The 13827-nt window shown below is 39.2% G+C and overlaps 1 protein-coding gene across 1 annotated transcript; it reads left to right on the top strand.

The window, feature by feature from the left end:
- The first annotated feature begins 1602 nt into the window (after positions 1 to 1602).
- LOC105742702 (mas-related G-protein coupled receptor member X2-like) lies at positions 1603 to 8642 on the top strand. Its single transcript, XM_012515513.2, has 2 exons — positions 1603 to 1683; positions 7585 to 8642. The coding sequence occupies exons 1-2, from the start codon at positions 1673 to 1675 to the stop codon at positions 8498 to 8500; spliced, it is 927 nt and encodes a 308-aa protein (XP_012370967.2). The 5' UTR covers positions 1603 to 1672; the 3' UTR covers positions 8501 to 8642.
- The last annotated feature ends 5185 nt before the right edge of the window (positions 8643 to 13827 follow it).

The following is a 13827-nucleotide window of genomic DNA, read 5'->3' as shown; positions in this document are numbered from 1 at the left end:
TTTTTTGTTGTTGTTGTTTTTTAATGTCTGTTTTTAATACATGTAGTTTATATCTCTATTATATTTCTAATAAAATGGTTCTTTGATACATGTAGAGACTATTAGAATTTATCAAATCCCTGTCCATGTGTTGCTTCATGAAAAGGTTCTCTAAGTTCCACAATTCATTTTTAAAGGTCTTTTTTGAACACATAGAGGAAGTGGCTGGTTTTTTGCTTTTCATTGATACATTAAACTTAAAATTTGTGAGACTCTCTTACCCTTGTTCATGTAGCCAATTTCTTTGCAATGGTGAACTAGAGTGTTGCTGAGTTCCAGAAGGGGCCTTCCCCTTGTCATTTATCTCTTGTAGATATTTTTTTCAGTATTTTAGGGAAGGGTCTACAGGGTGTTCAGGGTCTCACCGCATAGATCAGACTCCTAATGATCCTCCTGTTTACAGCCTCCCATGTTCTGGGGTTACAGGTGTGTGCCACCACTTAATGGCAGGGAAACCAAACTCCCAGCCCCTGCATCTGCCTAAACAGACGTTTTAATCAGCTGAGCTCTTTGGCCAGCTTTTTGTAGGTATTTTGTACCAACTGTGTAGAGAATATTCAAGTCCTCAAACACCAAAAACAATCCACTTTCACACATTTTCACCCCTCACTTCACCCCTAACTGCCTATTTGACACACAAAATCTATCTGGTTAAACCAGTTCTTATCTTCTCCTTACCTTTCATTGGGAGCCAAGTGGCTATAGAGTACTAATTTTGTATCTCATAGGGGAAGTTGGTTTGTGCATTTCTTAACACAAACAAATAGAAAAATATAATTATTTATTGGTCAAGCTATAATTTTAAGTAATAAGAGGTTTAAGAACAAAGACTTAGGCCAGCCAAATAGGTCAGTGGATTAAAGCGCCTGTTTAGGCAGAGCCATTGGCCCAAGTGCGAGCCCAAGCATGCTGTGCTGGCCCTGCCCCCAGGGCATGCTGAGATGATGATTGAGACTGGGCGTGATGGTGTGCACCTGTAATCCCAGCTCTTGGGAGGCTGAACACAGGCAGATCACTATAAGTCTTATCTACATAGTGAGACCCTGTAGATTCTGTAGACCTTGTACTAAATACAAAAAAAAAAAATCTGTACGATTTGTTGCTTATAAAGAATAAGATTTTGCAAGACACTCACTGTTGTTTCATACATTTATTTGTGATCTAAAAAGAAGTTGTAGTTATGTGCATGTAAAGGACAAGACTGGAGAGAAGCCCTGAGTGACAACTAAACAGTGTGTGGTTTTTTATTAAAGAGTTCCAAGTGCAGCTCACACACCCTGGCATTCATGGTCAGCAAGAGCCCCAAAATAACAGTCACTTTCAGGAAAGAGGACAGCGAGGGGTGGGGATGGATGAGGGCAGAAGGCAGGAATACCACCTGAGTAAATGTTAGAAACATCTTGTAAGGAACATGATGCAATGCACCTCACACTCTCATTCGCTAGCTGAGCTCTGCACAGGAAACCACAGTGCTGTCCACCAGATTGATAAGGCTCATGTAGGCACCAAACTTCCTTCTGGCTCCTGAGGCCATCTCTCCAAAGCCAAGAAGTGCCCTTTAATTTCTGGCAATCCTATAAGAGTCTCATCCTTCAGCTCAGGACAGTTCATCATATCCAGCAAAAAAAAAAAAATGGAAGAAAGGTAAGAATTTATCTAGAACTTATTTCCAAAGCCACTGCTGAATATTTCTGTTTAGTTCATACCCACAAATCTCCATATTGGGATACAGTTTTGCAAATAAGAGGGACTAAAGAAGGAAAAGACAAAAGACCTGATGCTTCCTCTTGGCAATTTTGATGTTGATAGAGGATTAAAATCTGATAACCAAGATTGACAATCAGGATCCAGCCTGATCCATTTAACCTACAAACTCATCTTGCAAACCTGTCCAATTGATGAACTTAAATCCTAGTGCTTTCTGTCCAGGGACTATACAGTGTGACTCAGACAAATGTTAGATAACTATACTATATGCCTAGTAGTGAAGCCTGATCATAGATCTCAATCAGTTCTTGCCATAAATTAGAGCCCAGGCAGCTGTCCCACCCAAATTAAGAGCAAAGTAATAATAGCCCAGTCATCTAGAGAAACTTAAATCAGGCTCAGCCTGCCCAGGGCAACAGCAGCTAGTCAACTCAGAAGCAGGGGTGAGGCCAGAGTAAACTTGTATTCCTGCCATAGGAAAATATAAAAAAAAAAAAAAGACAGTGGGAGAGAGTCTTTGCAAATGCCCCCAAGCTAAAAATGATCACAGGAATTACAAAAACTCAGGAAGCCATGACATCATCAAAAGAAAGCAGGAAAGCTCCAATAATGGACCCTGAACAAAGGAAAATCTATAAAATGACAGGAAAATAATTCAGAATAATTGTTATGGTTTGTGTCTAGTTGTACTCCCAAAGCCTCATGGAGTCACAGGGCAGACTTCTAGAGGTTGTGATTAATTCATTAGCAAATGCCAGGATTATGGGTGTAAGAACTGCTGGGATTTGGGTGTGAGTGCTGCACCTGGCCTGGGGCAGACAGCCTGGGTGCAGTCTGTGGAAGGGAGCGAGGCTTGCTCTCTGCCTCCGCTGCTGCTCCTGCCTTTTTGCTCTAGCTGCATTTGCTGCTTTCCACCACAGCAAAGTGCTGCCCTCTGCCATGTGCCATGCTTCCCTGGAGCCAGCTGGGTATGGACTGAAACCTCCACAAACTGTGAACTAAATAAGCATTTCCTTCTTTAATTTTGGCTATTGGGTATATTGTCCAGCAAAAGTAACACAGACAATAACTATCTTTTTAAAAACCTCTGTAATCCAGGTGTGGCAGCACAAACCTGTAATCTCACCATGCAAGGCTGAGGCAGGAGCATTGCTAAAAGTCAGCCTGGTCTACATATGAGTTCAAGCCTGGCTTGTACTTCAGAGCAAGATCTTGTCTTAGAAAGCAACAAAAGCCAAAATATCCTTCTTAAGTGAACTGCAGGAACTTAAGGATAAAGATAATGGCTGACTAATCAATCATCTCCTACAGAGAGACAAAACCGAACTGCTAGTCACTCACCAAAGTGCCTTCAGAAGAGCTGAGGTAACCAGGCAGGAGGTCACAGTGCCCTGTTTAAGTATGATAAGAAAGCATACATTAAAAAAGGAAGGAGAGACTTGGCTGCTCTCCCTTCCCCTTAAGCAGCCCAGTGTATAAAGAGACATCCTCCATCTTTTTTTTTTTTTTTTAGGAATTCTACAGTGGTTGTTATATCGCATAGTGTTGTCTCCAAATTAGTTGCTCAGATTTCCACATATAAGCATAGAAAATTGGTCAAAAAATTAAAAAGAAGAAAAAAATTTAAGCATTAACTGTTCCTTTCAATAGACCTGTAGAAATCAGTAGTACAATTCTATATACAAATATGTATATATTTCCCCCTTCCTTTTTTCTGTTCTTTTCTCCTTTCCCTCATCCAAATTATTCCTTTCCCTTTCACAGCATCTATTGTACCTTTTGGATTTTATTTACTCTTTCAGGTTCTTACAAAGGGAAGCAATATGATGTTTATACATGCAGGTCTGATTTATTTCACTTATAAGTATGGTCTCTACTTGCATTCATTTACCTATAAAAACCTCAAGTTTATCTCTTTTAGGTGAACAATACTGCATTGTTCAAAAATACCACATCTTTTCTATTCATTTATCAGTTAGGCATTTGGGTGATTTTCAAGATTTAGCTATGATAAATTGTGCTGCTATAAACATGGGTGCACATATACAGTTGTGATATTGATATTTTTATTTCTTCTAGAAAAATATTCAGGAGGGATATTTAGTTGAGTTGAATGGGACTTCTAATCCCAGCTTTTTTAGTAGTATCCACACTGATGTCCATAATGGCTGTACCAGTGTGCACTCCACCAACAGTGGACAAGAGTTCCTTTTTTCCCACAGCCTCTCCAGTGCTTATTATTGGTTGACTTCTTGATGACAGCCATTCTTTCTGGGGTAAGATGGAATCTCAGTGTTGTTTTAATTTGCATTTCTTGAATGACTAATGTTGATGTTGATCATTATTTCATATATTTACTTATCTTTTTTATTTCTTCATCTGAGAAGTGTATATTCATCTCAGATGCTCATTTTTGAATTGGGTCATTGAATTTTGGGGAGCTGATTTTTTTAATTCTTTATGTGTTCTAGATAGAAAGTCTTTGAGAGACAGTCAGCTAAAGTTTTTTCAATACATGCATTTTATTTTGACTCTATTGGTGATTTCTTTTGGCATGCAAAAACTTCATAAGATGAGATCCTGGTGGTCGATTCTTTGAAGCATTTCATGTGCTATTTGGTTTTTGTTCATGAACTTTCTGCCTACCCCTTTGACTTCAAGATTTCTACCTACTTTCTCCTCCATGACATATAACTTTTGAGTGAGGGAAAGAAAATTAATTTCAAGTCTCAGAAGTGGAACCCAGTAACAAGTCTTCTATAGATCTTATCCTTGGAATATTTCCAAAATCCTGAGCCTCTGTACATGCACTAACTAGCCATGTCACCAAGGGACTAGTCCCCATCACTTATGGCCCAACCTTAGGCAACACACCATGGAAGACTCCACTTGCTTCTTGGGAGTACAGGAAAGTGAGCACAGGATTTTGCTTTGGAGCTCAGTGTAAGATACACTGAGACCCAGCATCAGACAGGGATAAAATATTGTGGTGCCCAGGCCAAAGCATACAGTCTGTGGAACTGTCTTGACACCAAGCAGAATCCTGTGGCCAAGGGCAAGAGACTCCCTTTCTAGCCTGCATCATTATGAGCCTCGGTACTAGTATCAGTTTCCCTTAGATTGGGAAGGTCCTTGTAGCTGTGTGACTGCATCAGTCAGCTTTCTTGTTACTAAGCCCCAATATTCAACACCTGAAACTTAGAGGAGCAAATGTTCTGTTTGCCTCATGATTTCATGTGACTTACTCCATGGTCCACTAGCTCAAAGGCAGAAATATTATGCTGGAAAGGCAGGGCAGGTAAAGATGTTTCATCTACAGTTGCCAGAAAGCAGAGTATTAAAACAGTGCCAGAGAGGAAAGGGCCAAGGACCATATACAGGATCCAAGCTTCCACCTCCATGACCCACCCAAACATACCCAGAAGTATACTTCACTAATCCCATAATCAGCTCTGAAACCAATCAAGTTGAAAATTTTAATCATCACAGTGACTCAGGTGTAACCGAGCTTAGTGCCAGTTTACTGGAAACAACTACTTCTTCCACCAATGCCCCTGACCTCAGAGAACAGAACATGGACAAAATTCCACCCATGGGTGAAAATAGAGTAGTAAGCACAGGGTTTTTTCTTAAATCTCAGTATCCAGACACTGGAAACTAACACTAGGCAAATGCCAACAACCTGTGCCACCAACCGAGTGCCTGTGGATGGAGCCTCTGGACCTTTCCTGGCCCCAGGCAGAGACATATGGCCCCAGCTGACTGAAATTTCACCCTGGCCAGCACTTTCTGTGATGGATTTTAGGGATCTCAACCATGAGCTTACCACAACAGCAGGTGGTCTATTTTGGGTTTCAATGTTCCCTTGTGCTGCACTGGTCTCAGTGGACTGTGAGCTCTGAGCATGACCCAGCAATGTGGCAGAAGTTTCAGTATGGATGATCCATTCCATCCTTTCCCAAGTCCTGTCCAGCACAACTCAGATAGTAATAGTCTGCTTGGGAAAAGAAAAAGGGATTTAGTGTCAAGTTATTACATAGTAGACTGGTACTGATTCCTCTGTGATGAGGCTGAGACACAAGAAACCAAGAGTGTCACATACTCATAACTAGTCAAAGTGCCTGTGCCTACCACGACATGTGGCAGAGGCTTTTGGAGACAACCTGTGCTTGCTGGCACCAGACAGACCAAGTGTTCATTACAAAATTGTGCTTGGACACCTCTCTAGTGGTGAAACGGGACCAACACAGTAATTGTTAAATCAACTCACTTCTGGAGTTTAGGTGCCTTCTAGTGTTAAAATAAGAGAAGTGACACTGGCTCAGAGAAAATATGCCACGTGCTTAGTGGCTAGGATAGGCACAAAGTCAGATTAGAAGCACTAAAATATGTCATAATCCTTCAGTGTACTGTTGATGTAGTAAGACAATAAAAAGCATTAAGAAATTTTAGGGAGGTCCATGCCTTAGGTAGAAGGCATGTTTAACAACAGCTTCAATCCACACTGTAAAAATGAAAAAAGAAAAAAGAAATAGAAGCAGGAGTTGGTACAAGAAGAGAAGACAATAAAACCTTCAGGCAACCATAGCCTCACCTAAAGAACAAATTAAAGCTAAGTACAACTCTTCTTGCATAGGTCCTGCTTTACCTTGGTCTTAACCATCCAGTAGAAAAGTATGAAGACGAAATATAGGAAATAAAGCCATGCTGTTATGTTGAGCTGTGGGGGACTCAGGCCAATAATTTCTGACATTGCCAGTTAAACAGAAGACCCAATGCTATTATGGGCTACTGGACACTTTTAGAATATTTTGCTGAGTTTACACACCTATAATATTCAATAACGGAACTTAGAAAAAATGGGGTATACCGATGAATGTCCATTTTGTATTTGTGTATTCCAAGTGGTTAGGATAGATATATAGTTGCATTCTCTTAATGAATAGAATGATTTGTTCTAATGGTGTTTGTAAATAGGATCACAAGTCCACTTCTTGTACAGCAATTAACCAATAAGAATATATGCAGTGTATTATTTGTTGAAACTGTACTTCGGATTGGATTTGAAACTGTCTCATTGCTATCTGTTTATCAATAAAACTTTGAAAAAATAAAAAAAAATTAACAAAAAAAAATTAAAGCTAAGACATTAACATATGTAAACTGTATGTGAAAAGTCCAGGACAGGAAATTTTTTTAAAAAACTTTTAATGCTACTGGGGAAAAAAATGCTCAGGAAAACAAGTGTTTTCTCAGAGAAAAGAAAAATTGAAGTAATTACTAAAATCTAAGGAAATCTTGGAACACAAAAGTGCACTAAATAAAATTAAAACCACAATAGAGGACACAAATAACAGAGTGGATCAAAATGAATGTCTGTGACTCAAAGGCAGGTCTTTCCACAATATGGAGTTGAAGAGGGATAAAATTAACCTAAGAAAAATTTCTGGCTCTGAGCAGCATAATGCAATAAAACGTACATGGTTCTTTCTTGTTCTCACAGACTATATCTTAGATTTCTTCTTCCCTTCTCAATAAATTCAAGGTACCTAGTATAACATCTGGAAGCAACTGCTGAGATCTATGTGCATGAATGGACTACAGAATATTATTCTACCTTTAGAGGGCCTGTGCAGCACCAGAGAGCCCAGCACTTGCAGTCAACCTAGTTGACTTTGAGTCCAGGTTCTACAATTCTCCTGCCTTTGATAGATTACTTAACATCTACAACACTTTGTTTCCTCCCAGTAAAATAGGAACCATGATTCCCAAATGGTACAGCAGTCCTGAAAATTAGACATCATACAATGGTTCCTCAATTCTTGTTTCTGTCCCCAGAGGCCTAGGTGGAGATTTTGCAACTATGGATCCAGTCACCCCAGATGGTAGTGTGGAATATCCAACAATGGATACATATATTCCAGCTGATCCTCCACCTGTCAGCAGTGAGTTCCTGATCCCAGATTGGCTGAACTTCACCATTGCCCTGATTGGTCTGGCTGGAAACATAGTTGTGCTCTGGTTTCTGCGAGACCGCACACAAAGGAATTCCATCTCAGTCTACGTCATCAACCTGGCTGTCGCTGACTTCCTTTTCCTCTGTACCTTCATCATATTGTACGTGGTGGTGTTCACTGGCCAAGTTAACCCCGTGCACTATGTGTATTTCCATGTTATGAGGCTTTTTTCCTATATCACAGGTGTCAGTATGATCAGTGCCATCAGCTCAGAGTGCTGCCTCTCAGTCCTGTTCCCCAACTGGTACCACAGTCATCGCCCAAGACATACATCATCTGTCACAAGTTCTGTGCTTTGGGTTGTAGCCTTTCTTCTTGTTATCCTGACATACACCTTGTGCATCACACTGTTTTACACCGCAGATGATATATGCCGGATAATGCATTTCATCACAGCTGCATGGCTGATCTTTTTATTTGTGGTTCTCTCTGGGTCCAGCCTGGTCCTGCTGATCAGGATTCTATGTGGATCTGGGAGGTTGTTGATAACTAGGTTGCATGTGACCCTTGGTCTCAGAGTGCTTGTTTTCTTTCTCTGTGGCCTGCTTTTAGGCATTCTGTGGATTAAATCTGGAACTAACAGTTATATTTCCAACAGTCTTTGGAGCATTGCTGGTTTCCTTTCTATCATTAATAGTAGTGTCAACCTCATTATTTACTTTTCTGTTGGCTCCTTTAGACATAAGTCTCTGTGGCTGTCTGTCCATAAAGCCTTGGAGGATGTAACTGAGGAGTAGAAAAGTGGAGAAAGTCTTCCTCAGTAAAACATGAAATGTCAGAATCTTTTTAATGTATGGATTCTATATCTCCTAGGGATTACAAAGGCCATAACCCTTTACCGATATAGAGATAGAGAGATAGATAGATAGATAGATAGATAGATAGATAGATAGATAGATGATAGATGTAGAGCTGGAGCTACAGCTAGAGGTAAAGCCAGAGCTGTAGGTAGAGGTAGAGCTAAAGCTGGAGCTAGAGGTAAAGCTAGAGAGATATATAGCTATAGAGATAGAGATAGAGATAGAGATAGAGATAGAGATAGAGATAGAGATAGAGATAGAGATAGACATACAAAGAGATATACAGAGAGACAAAGATGTAGAAAGAGATATAGATATAGACATGTCCATATATCTATGATTCTCTCTGGCTGCTTTCAAAAGCAACAGCACAATTGAATTGCTCTAATATAGACCATATATTGCTATAATACTATAAAAACTAAAAAGAAAATTACATGTCTGTGTTTTCCCTCATCCTATGTATGTTTGTGTATGTGTGTACCACATGTATTATATTGTGGCTAAATTGTTTATTTAAGGCTATTGTCAACTTACCAAAACACCAGACTGAAATTGCACATAATCAGAGAATTATTTATTAATAGCCACTGCTCAGAATTGTCCAAGACATCAACAAATCATTCAATCAATTTACATGAAATAATTTCTTGTGAAATAAATGACTATATTTTTATAATATCAAAATGGCTTGCTATTTGTTTTATGCAGCAACTTAAAGTCTACAGGGGGAGATAGAACCAAGAAGCATGAATTAAAACCAATGGGAACTGACTAGAACCCCCATCAGCCTCCCTCACTTCCTGCAAGTTGGATTCTGCAAAAGTGTTTGGCTCTAAGGAGAGTCACATGGGGAGAAAACACTTTCTCAGGCTTTCACAGAGAGCACATTGGCCAAGCAATGGCCGTGACTCATCCACATGGCTGACACTGACAAAGGTTCTACAATCTGAGGTACAGGATCTCAGGATAAATCCTGAGGGCATTTCACTGACCTTCTCAGACCAAGCTACAACTCTTATTGCATAGGTCCTGCTTTACCTTGGTCTTACCCATCCAGTAGAAAAGTATGAAGACAAAATATAGGAAGTAAAGCCATACTGCTATGTTGAGCTGTGGGGGACTCAGGTCAATAATTTCTGACATTGCCAGTTAAACAGAAGACCCAATGCTATTATGGGCTACTGGACACTTTTAGAATATTTTGCTGAGTTTACACACCTATAATATTCAACAACGGAACTTAGAAAAAATAGGGTATACAGATGAATATCCATTTTGTATTCAAAGTGCTTAGGACAGATATATAGTTGCATTCTCTTAATGAATAGAATGATTTGTTCTAATGGTGTTTGTAAATAGAATCTCAAGTCCGCATCTTGTACAGCAATCAACCACTAAGAATAATATATGCAGTGTGTTATTTGTTGAAACTGTACTTCCGATTTGATTTGAAACTGTCTCATTGCTATTTATCAATAAAATTTTGAAAAAAAAAGAAAAAAAGTGTTTGGCTCGCTTCTTGATGGAACTATGCACACGGAGGGTCTAGAGTCAGAGAAGTTGGAAGGCTTAATTAGCAAGGCTAGGAGGGAGGTTGCAGGCCCAGCTGTTGGCTTGTGCCATTGAGGCAGCTAACAGGGAAGAAACAATATATATACATGAGCATTCCAGTATGCTTGCACCAACTATGGAAAATAGGCTGCTGCTTTGTAGCCAATCATCAAATGTTCAGGCCCAATGTAACCATAAATCTAAAGAGAAGGAAATCTGGGAAACAGATCACCCAATACAAACCAATGCTCTGAAATGATCACAGCACATAACTTTTAAAATATAAACTTCAGAGCTACAAAGGAGAAGAGTCATTAAAGTGCTGTGCTTGAAATGCATAGGTGGAGGTCACCAGGAAACACAAGTTGCACAATAATCTTCTTATGTTAAACAATACAATGGCCAGGGAAATCAGCAAAGGACTTTCATAGGAAGAACTCAGGGTTAAAAGAACTTAGAAGCCTCTGAGCTCAGCAGCTGGCCCTTATGCAACAATGAAGGCCCTTATGAGATCTGTCAGTGTCACAAGATCTTGACCAAAAGCCTCCACCAATAGGGTGTCTTAGCCCAGGTCACAGGGATGAAATTTTTTCATTTCCCACTGTAAGGGTACCATTCTGCCCCTTTAGTCAATCATTTGACTGTATTTATACATTAACCACTGACTGATATTATTATGTTGCCAAGGTCTATTTCTCCCACTGGATTCAGGTTTCATAAAGACAGCAACTGTTTTTGCCCTTTCTTCGTGGTGTCCCCCTCTCTGGAGACAGTCCCTAGCATTTACTACATTCTTCATAACTGTTCTCTGCATAAAGAAATGACCAATAAACAGTGAACAAACCTTACAGGTTCAGAACATTAGAAGTAGAATACTCTTTGAATACAGTAAAACTTTATAATTTTGTGAAACAGTATAGCTTTATATCAGGTCAAATGGAGAAGTGGTATGATCATGGTCACACCAGACAGAAGCAAGCATGAGATTAGAACACAGCTAACATGTTTTGAGTAAAATTTATGCCCCACTTTTGATATTTCTTGCATCAAATTTTCTCTTTCCCTCTCCCTCACTGTCTCCTCCCCTGAGAAGTAAGACCATTTTTCTGATCACAGAGTTTACTGTGTGATATTTAATTTTCTGTGTGATATTTTTTAAGGATATTTATTTTTTTAAATATCCTTAAAAAATTAGGATATTTGTAGTTCTTGTCGGTATTTGGAATCTGGCTACCACATGAAGAGCATGAATTCTGATCTCCATTCAGAAGCTCTTTTGGGTCCTAGCAGTAAATGTTTTTCCAATTCAAGTTGATGGTGAAAAGAAACTGGTCCGACTGCTGACTGGGAGCTTGAGTTTACCTAACGCAAGTGTTCAGCATTAGAGACCTCACTGCTGACACATCTCACCCATTATCTCTACCAACTCAGTGAACACGTAGTTAACCATTACTGTCCAGCTGGTTGGAAGATGTCAACCTCATAACTATGTCAGAACTCAGGTAGAAAAACTGGGGCTGCAAAGCTTTCTAAAACTCAGAATCCTACTTCCGATTTTATTTGAAACTGTCTCATTGCTGTTTATCAATAAAACTTTGGAAAAAAAATAAATAAAATAAAACTCAGAATCCTGTACTGCATCAAGCTCTTCTCACCTTCCTTTAGTTCCTGTCTAATTTTACTTACAAATGAATTAAAAATGAAAGCTGATCATAGGATGGAGCCTGAGAGAGAAGCAAATTATTTCTTCTTTTATTGTACATTCTATTTCCATAATTATCTTTAAGTGAGAGAGTGTTACAGAAACACACATACACACACACACACACACACACACACAGGGGCTTCAGAACAGGAGTTAATGGAGAGAGGGGTGGAGGAACCGTATATAACCTTCTTTAAACTGCTACAAGGACTTGAAGGGTCTCCGGGAATGGGGTGAAGTGGAGAAGGTAATGTACAAAAATAGACCAAAAGATAAACTAGAAATGCAAGATGAATGCAGAAAGACTTATCCAGAGAGACATAGCTAGGGAAACACAGAAGCCTGAAGAAAGATAGCTACAGAGAGACAAAAACATAAACACATTGTTGTGTAGGAATGAGGTAGGGACAAGTGACTGACTACTACCTGTTTGAATTTTTTGTCCATTTTCTAGTCAACTTGTACTACTAGATCACTTTAGCTAGTTCTATTCCCTCCAGCAGACTTGCCTCAGCAGTAAAAAATGGGGAAGTGCAGTAAAAATTGTCTAGTGAGGAAACAATACTGCAATAAAGCTCCAAGTCAATTTTATCTACAATACCATTTCTATATTCAGCTCTGTCTTACACTTCCTCCCTCTTATTCAAATTATTAAGATTTGAATCAATGCCACATTATAAAATCTAAAGATGCACAGCCCCTTCTAAAAGTCATCAGTTAACTGAGTACCAACATACACAGAGCACTATAGGGCAACCATACTTAAAATAATGAAATTAACAAGACTGTCTTCCATCAGCCTAGAGCAATGGTGATGAACCTATAGCACAGGTGCTGCAGAGGGATTGTTTGTATCATTGAAAGCTCTCAAAGATTCACCATCACTGGCCTACAGGGTGGGCCAAAAGTGGGGCAAGAAAGGGTGCCTGTGATTGCCAACTTTAATCTCAGAGCCTGAAAAGTGGAGAATGAAGAGCTCAGTGATGGGAGTAAAAGCTTCCAGAAAAAAAAGCTGTAATGGGGTAAAACATCCCCAATCTTAACATAGCGCTTCACTCTTTAGGAAGCCATTTTCTAATAATGACTACATATTCTTTGATTGCTCAGTGCTCAAATAATCTTCAAGGTAAGCTAGATTAGGTAAAGGATATTTTTGAACAACAGAGATGGAAAAAGCAGAAAAATACAGGTTTAGGGTAATTATCAACAAGACAGGAATTATTTAAAAAATACAAGATGATGTGGAAGGTTCATTTATTGGGCCATTTGATAGGTATAATCAGTGGAGTGGCACTTGGGAAAGAATTATCAATCCCTTCACATGCTCGATAGGGAAAACAATCCCTGTGACCATTAACTACATCTGCCATGGGTAGAGTTTTGAAGAACAATGCCAGGAAATGGAAAATAGCAGAAGTAAGAAACAAGGGCAGAGAGATAAGCAGGAACAAAAATATTAAATGCGAATAGACAGATTCCTAGATAGGTACAAATTACCAAAACTGAATCAAGAAGATATAAGAACTCTCAATAACTCAATATCAGCCAATGAAATTAAAAATGTAATAGAAAAAGTATTGACAAAGAAAAGCTCAGGTCCTGATGGATTCACAGCTGAATTCCACAAGAAATTTACACAAAATGTAATCCCAATACTCCTCAAACTCTTCAATGAAATTGAAAGGGAAACAGTACTTTCAAAATCATGCCTGGAAGCAAGTATTATACTGATAACAAAACCAGAGAAACAGTCAACCAAAAAAGAGAACTACAGGCCAATCTCCATCATGAACATAGATGCAAAAATCCTCAATAAAATCCTAGCAAATAGAATAAGCAAGTCCACAAGAAGATTATACACCATGACCAGGTAGGATTCATCCCAGTGAGGCAAGGATGCTTCAACATGCACAAATCTATAAATGTAATACACTATATATTAATACAGCCAAATCCCAAAGCCACATGGTCATCTCAATTGATGCAGAAGAGGCTCTTGACAAAG

The sequence above is a fragment of the Octodon degus genome, unplaced genomic scaffold, assembly GCF_000260255.1.
Source record: "Octodon degus isolate 3935 unplaced genomic scaffold, OctDeg1.0 scaffold00067, whole genome shotgun sequence".
NCBI classification, from domain to species: Eukaryota; Metazoa; Chordata; class Mammalia; order Rodentia; family Octodontidae; genus Octodon; species Octodon degus.
This window is presented reverse-complemented; position numbering and strand designations above follow the sequence as displayed.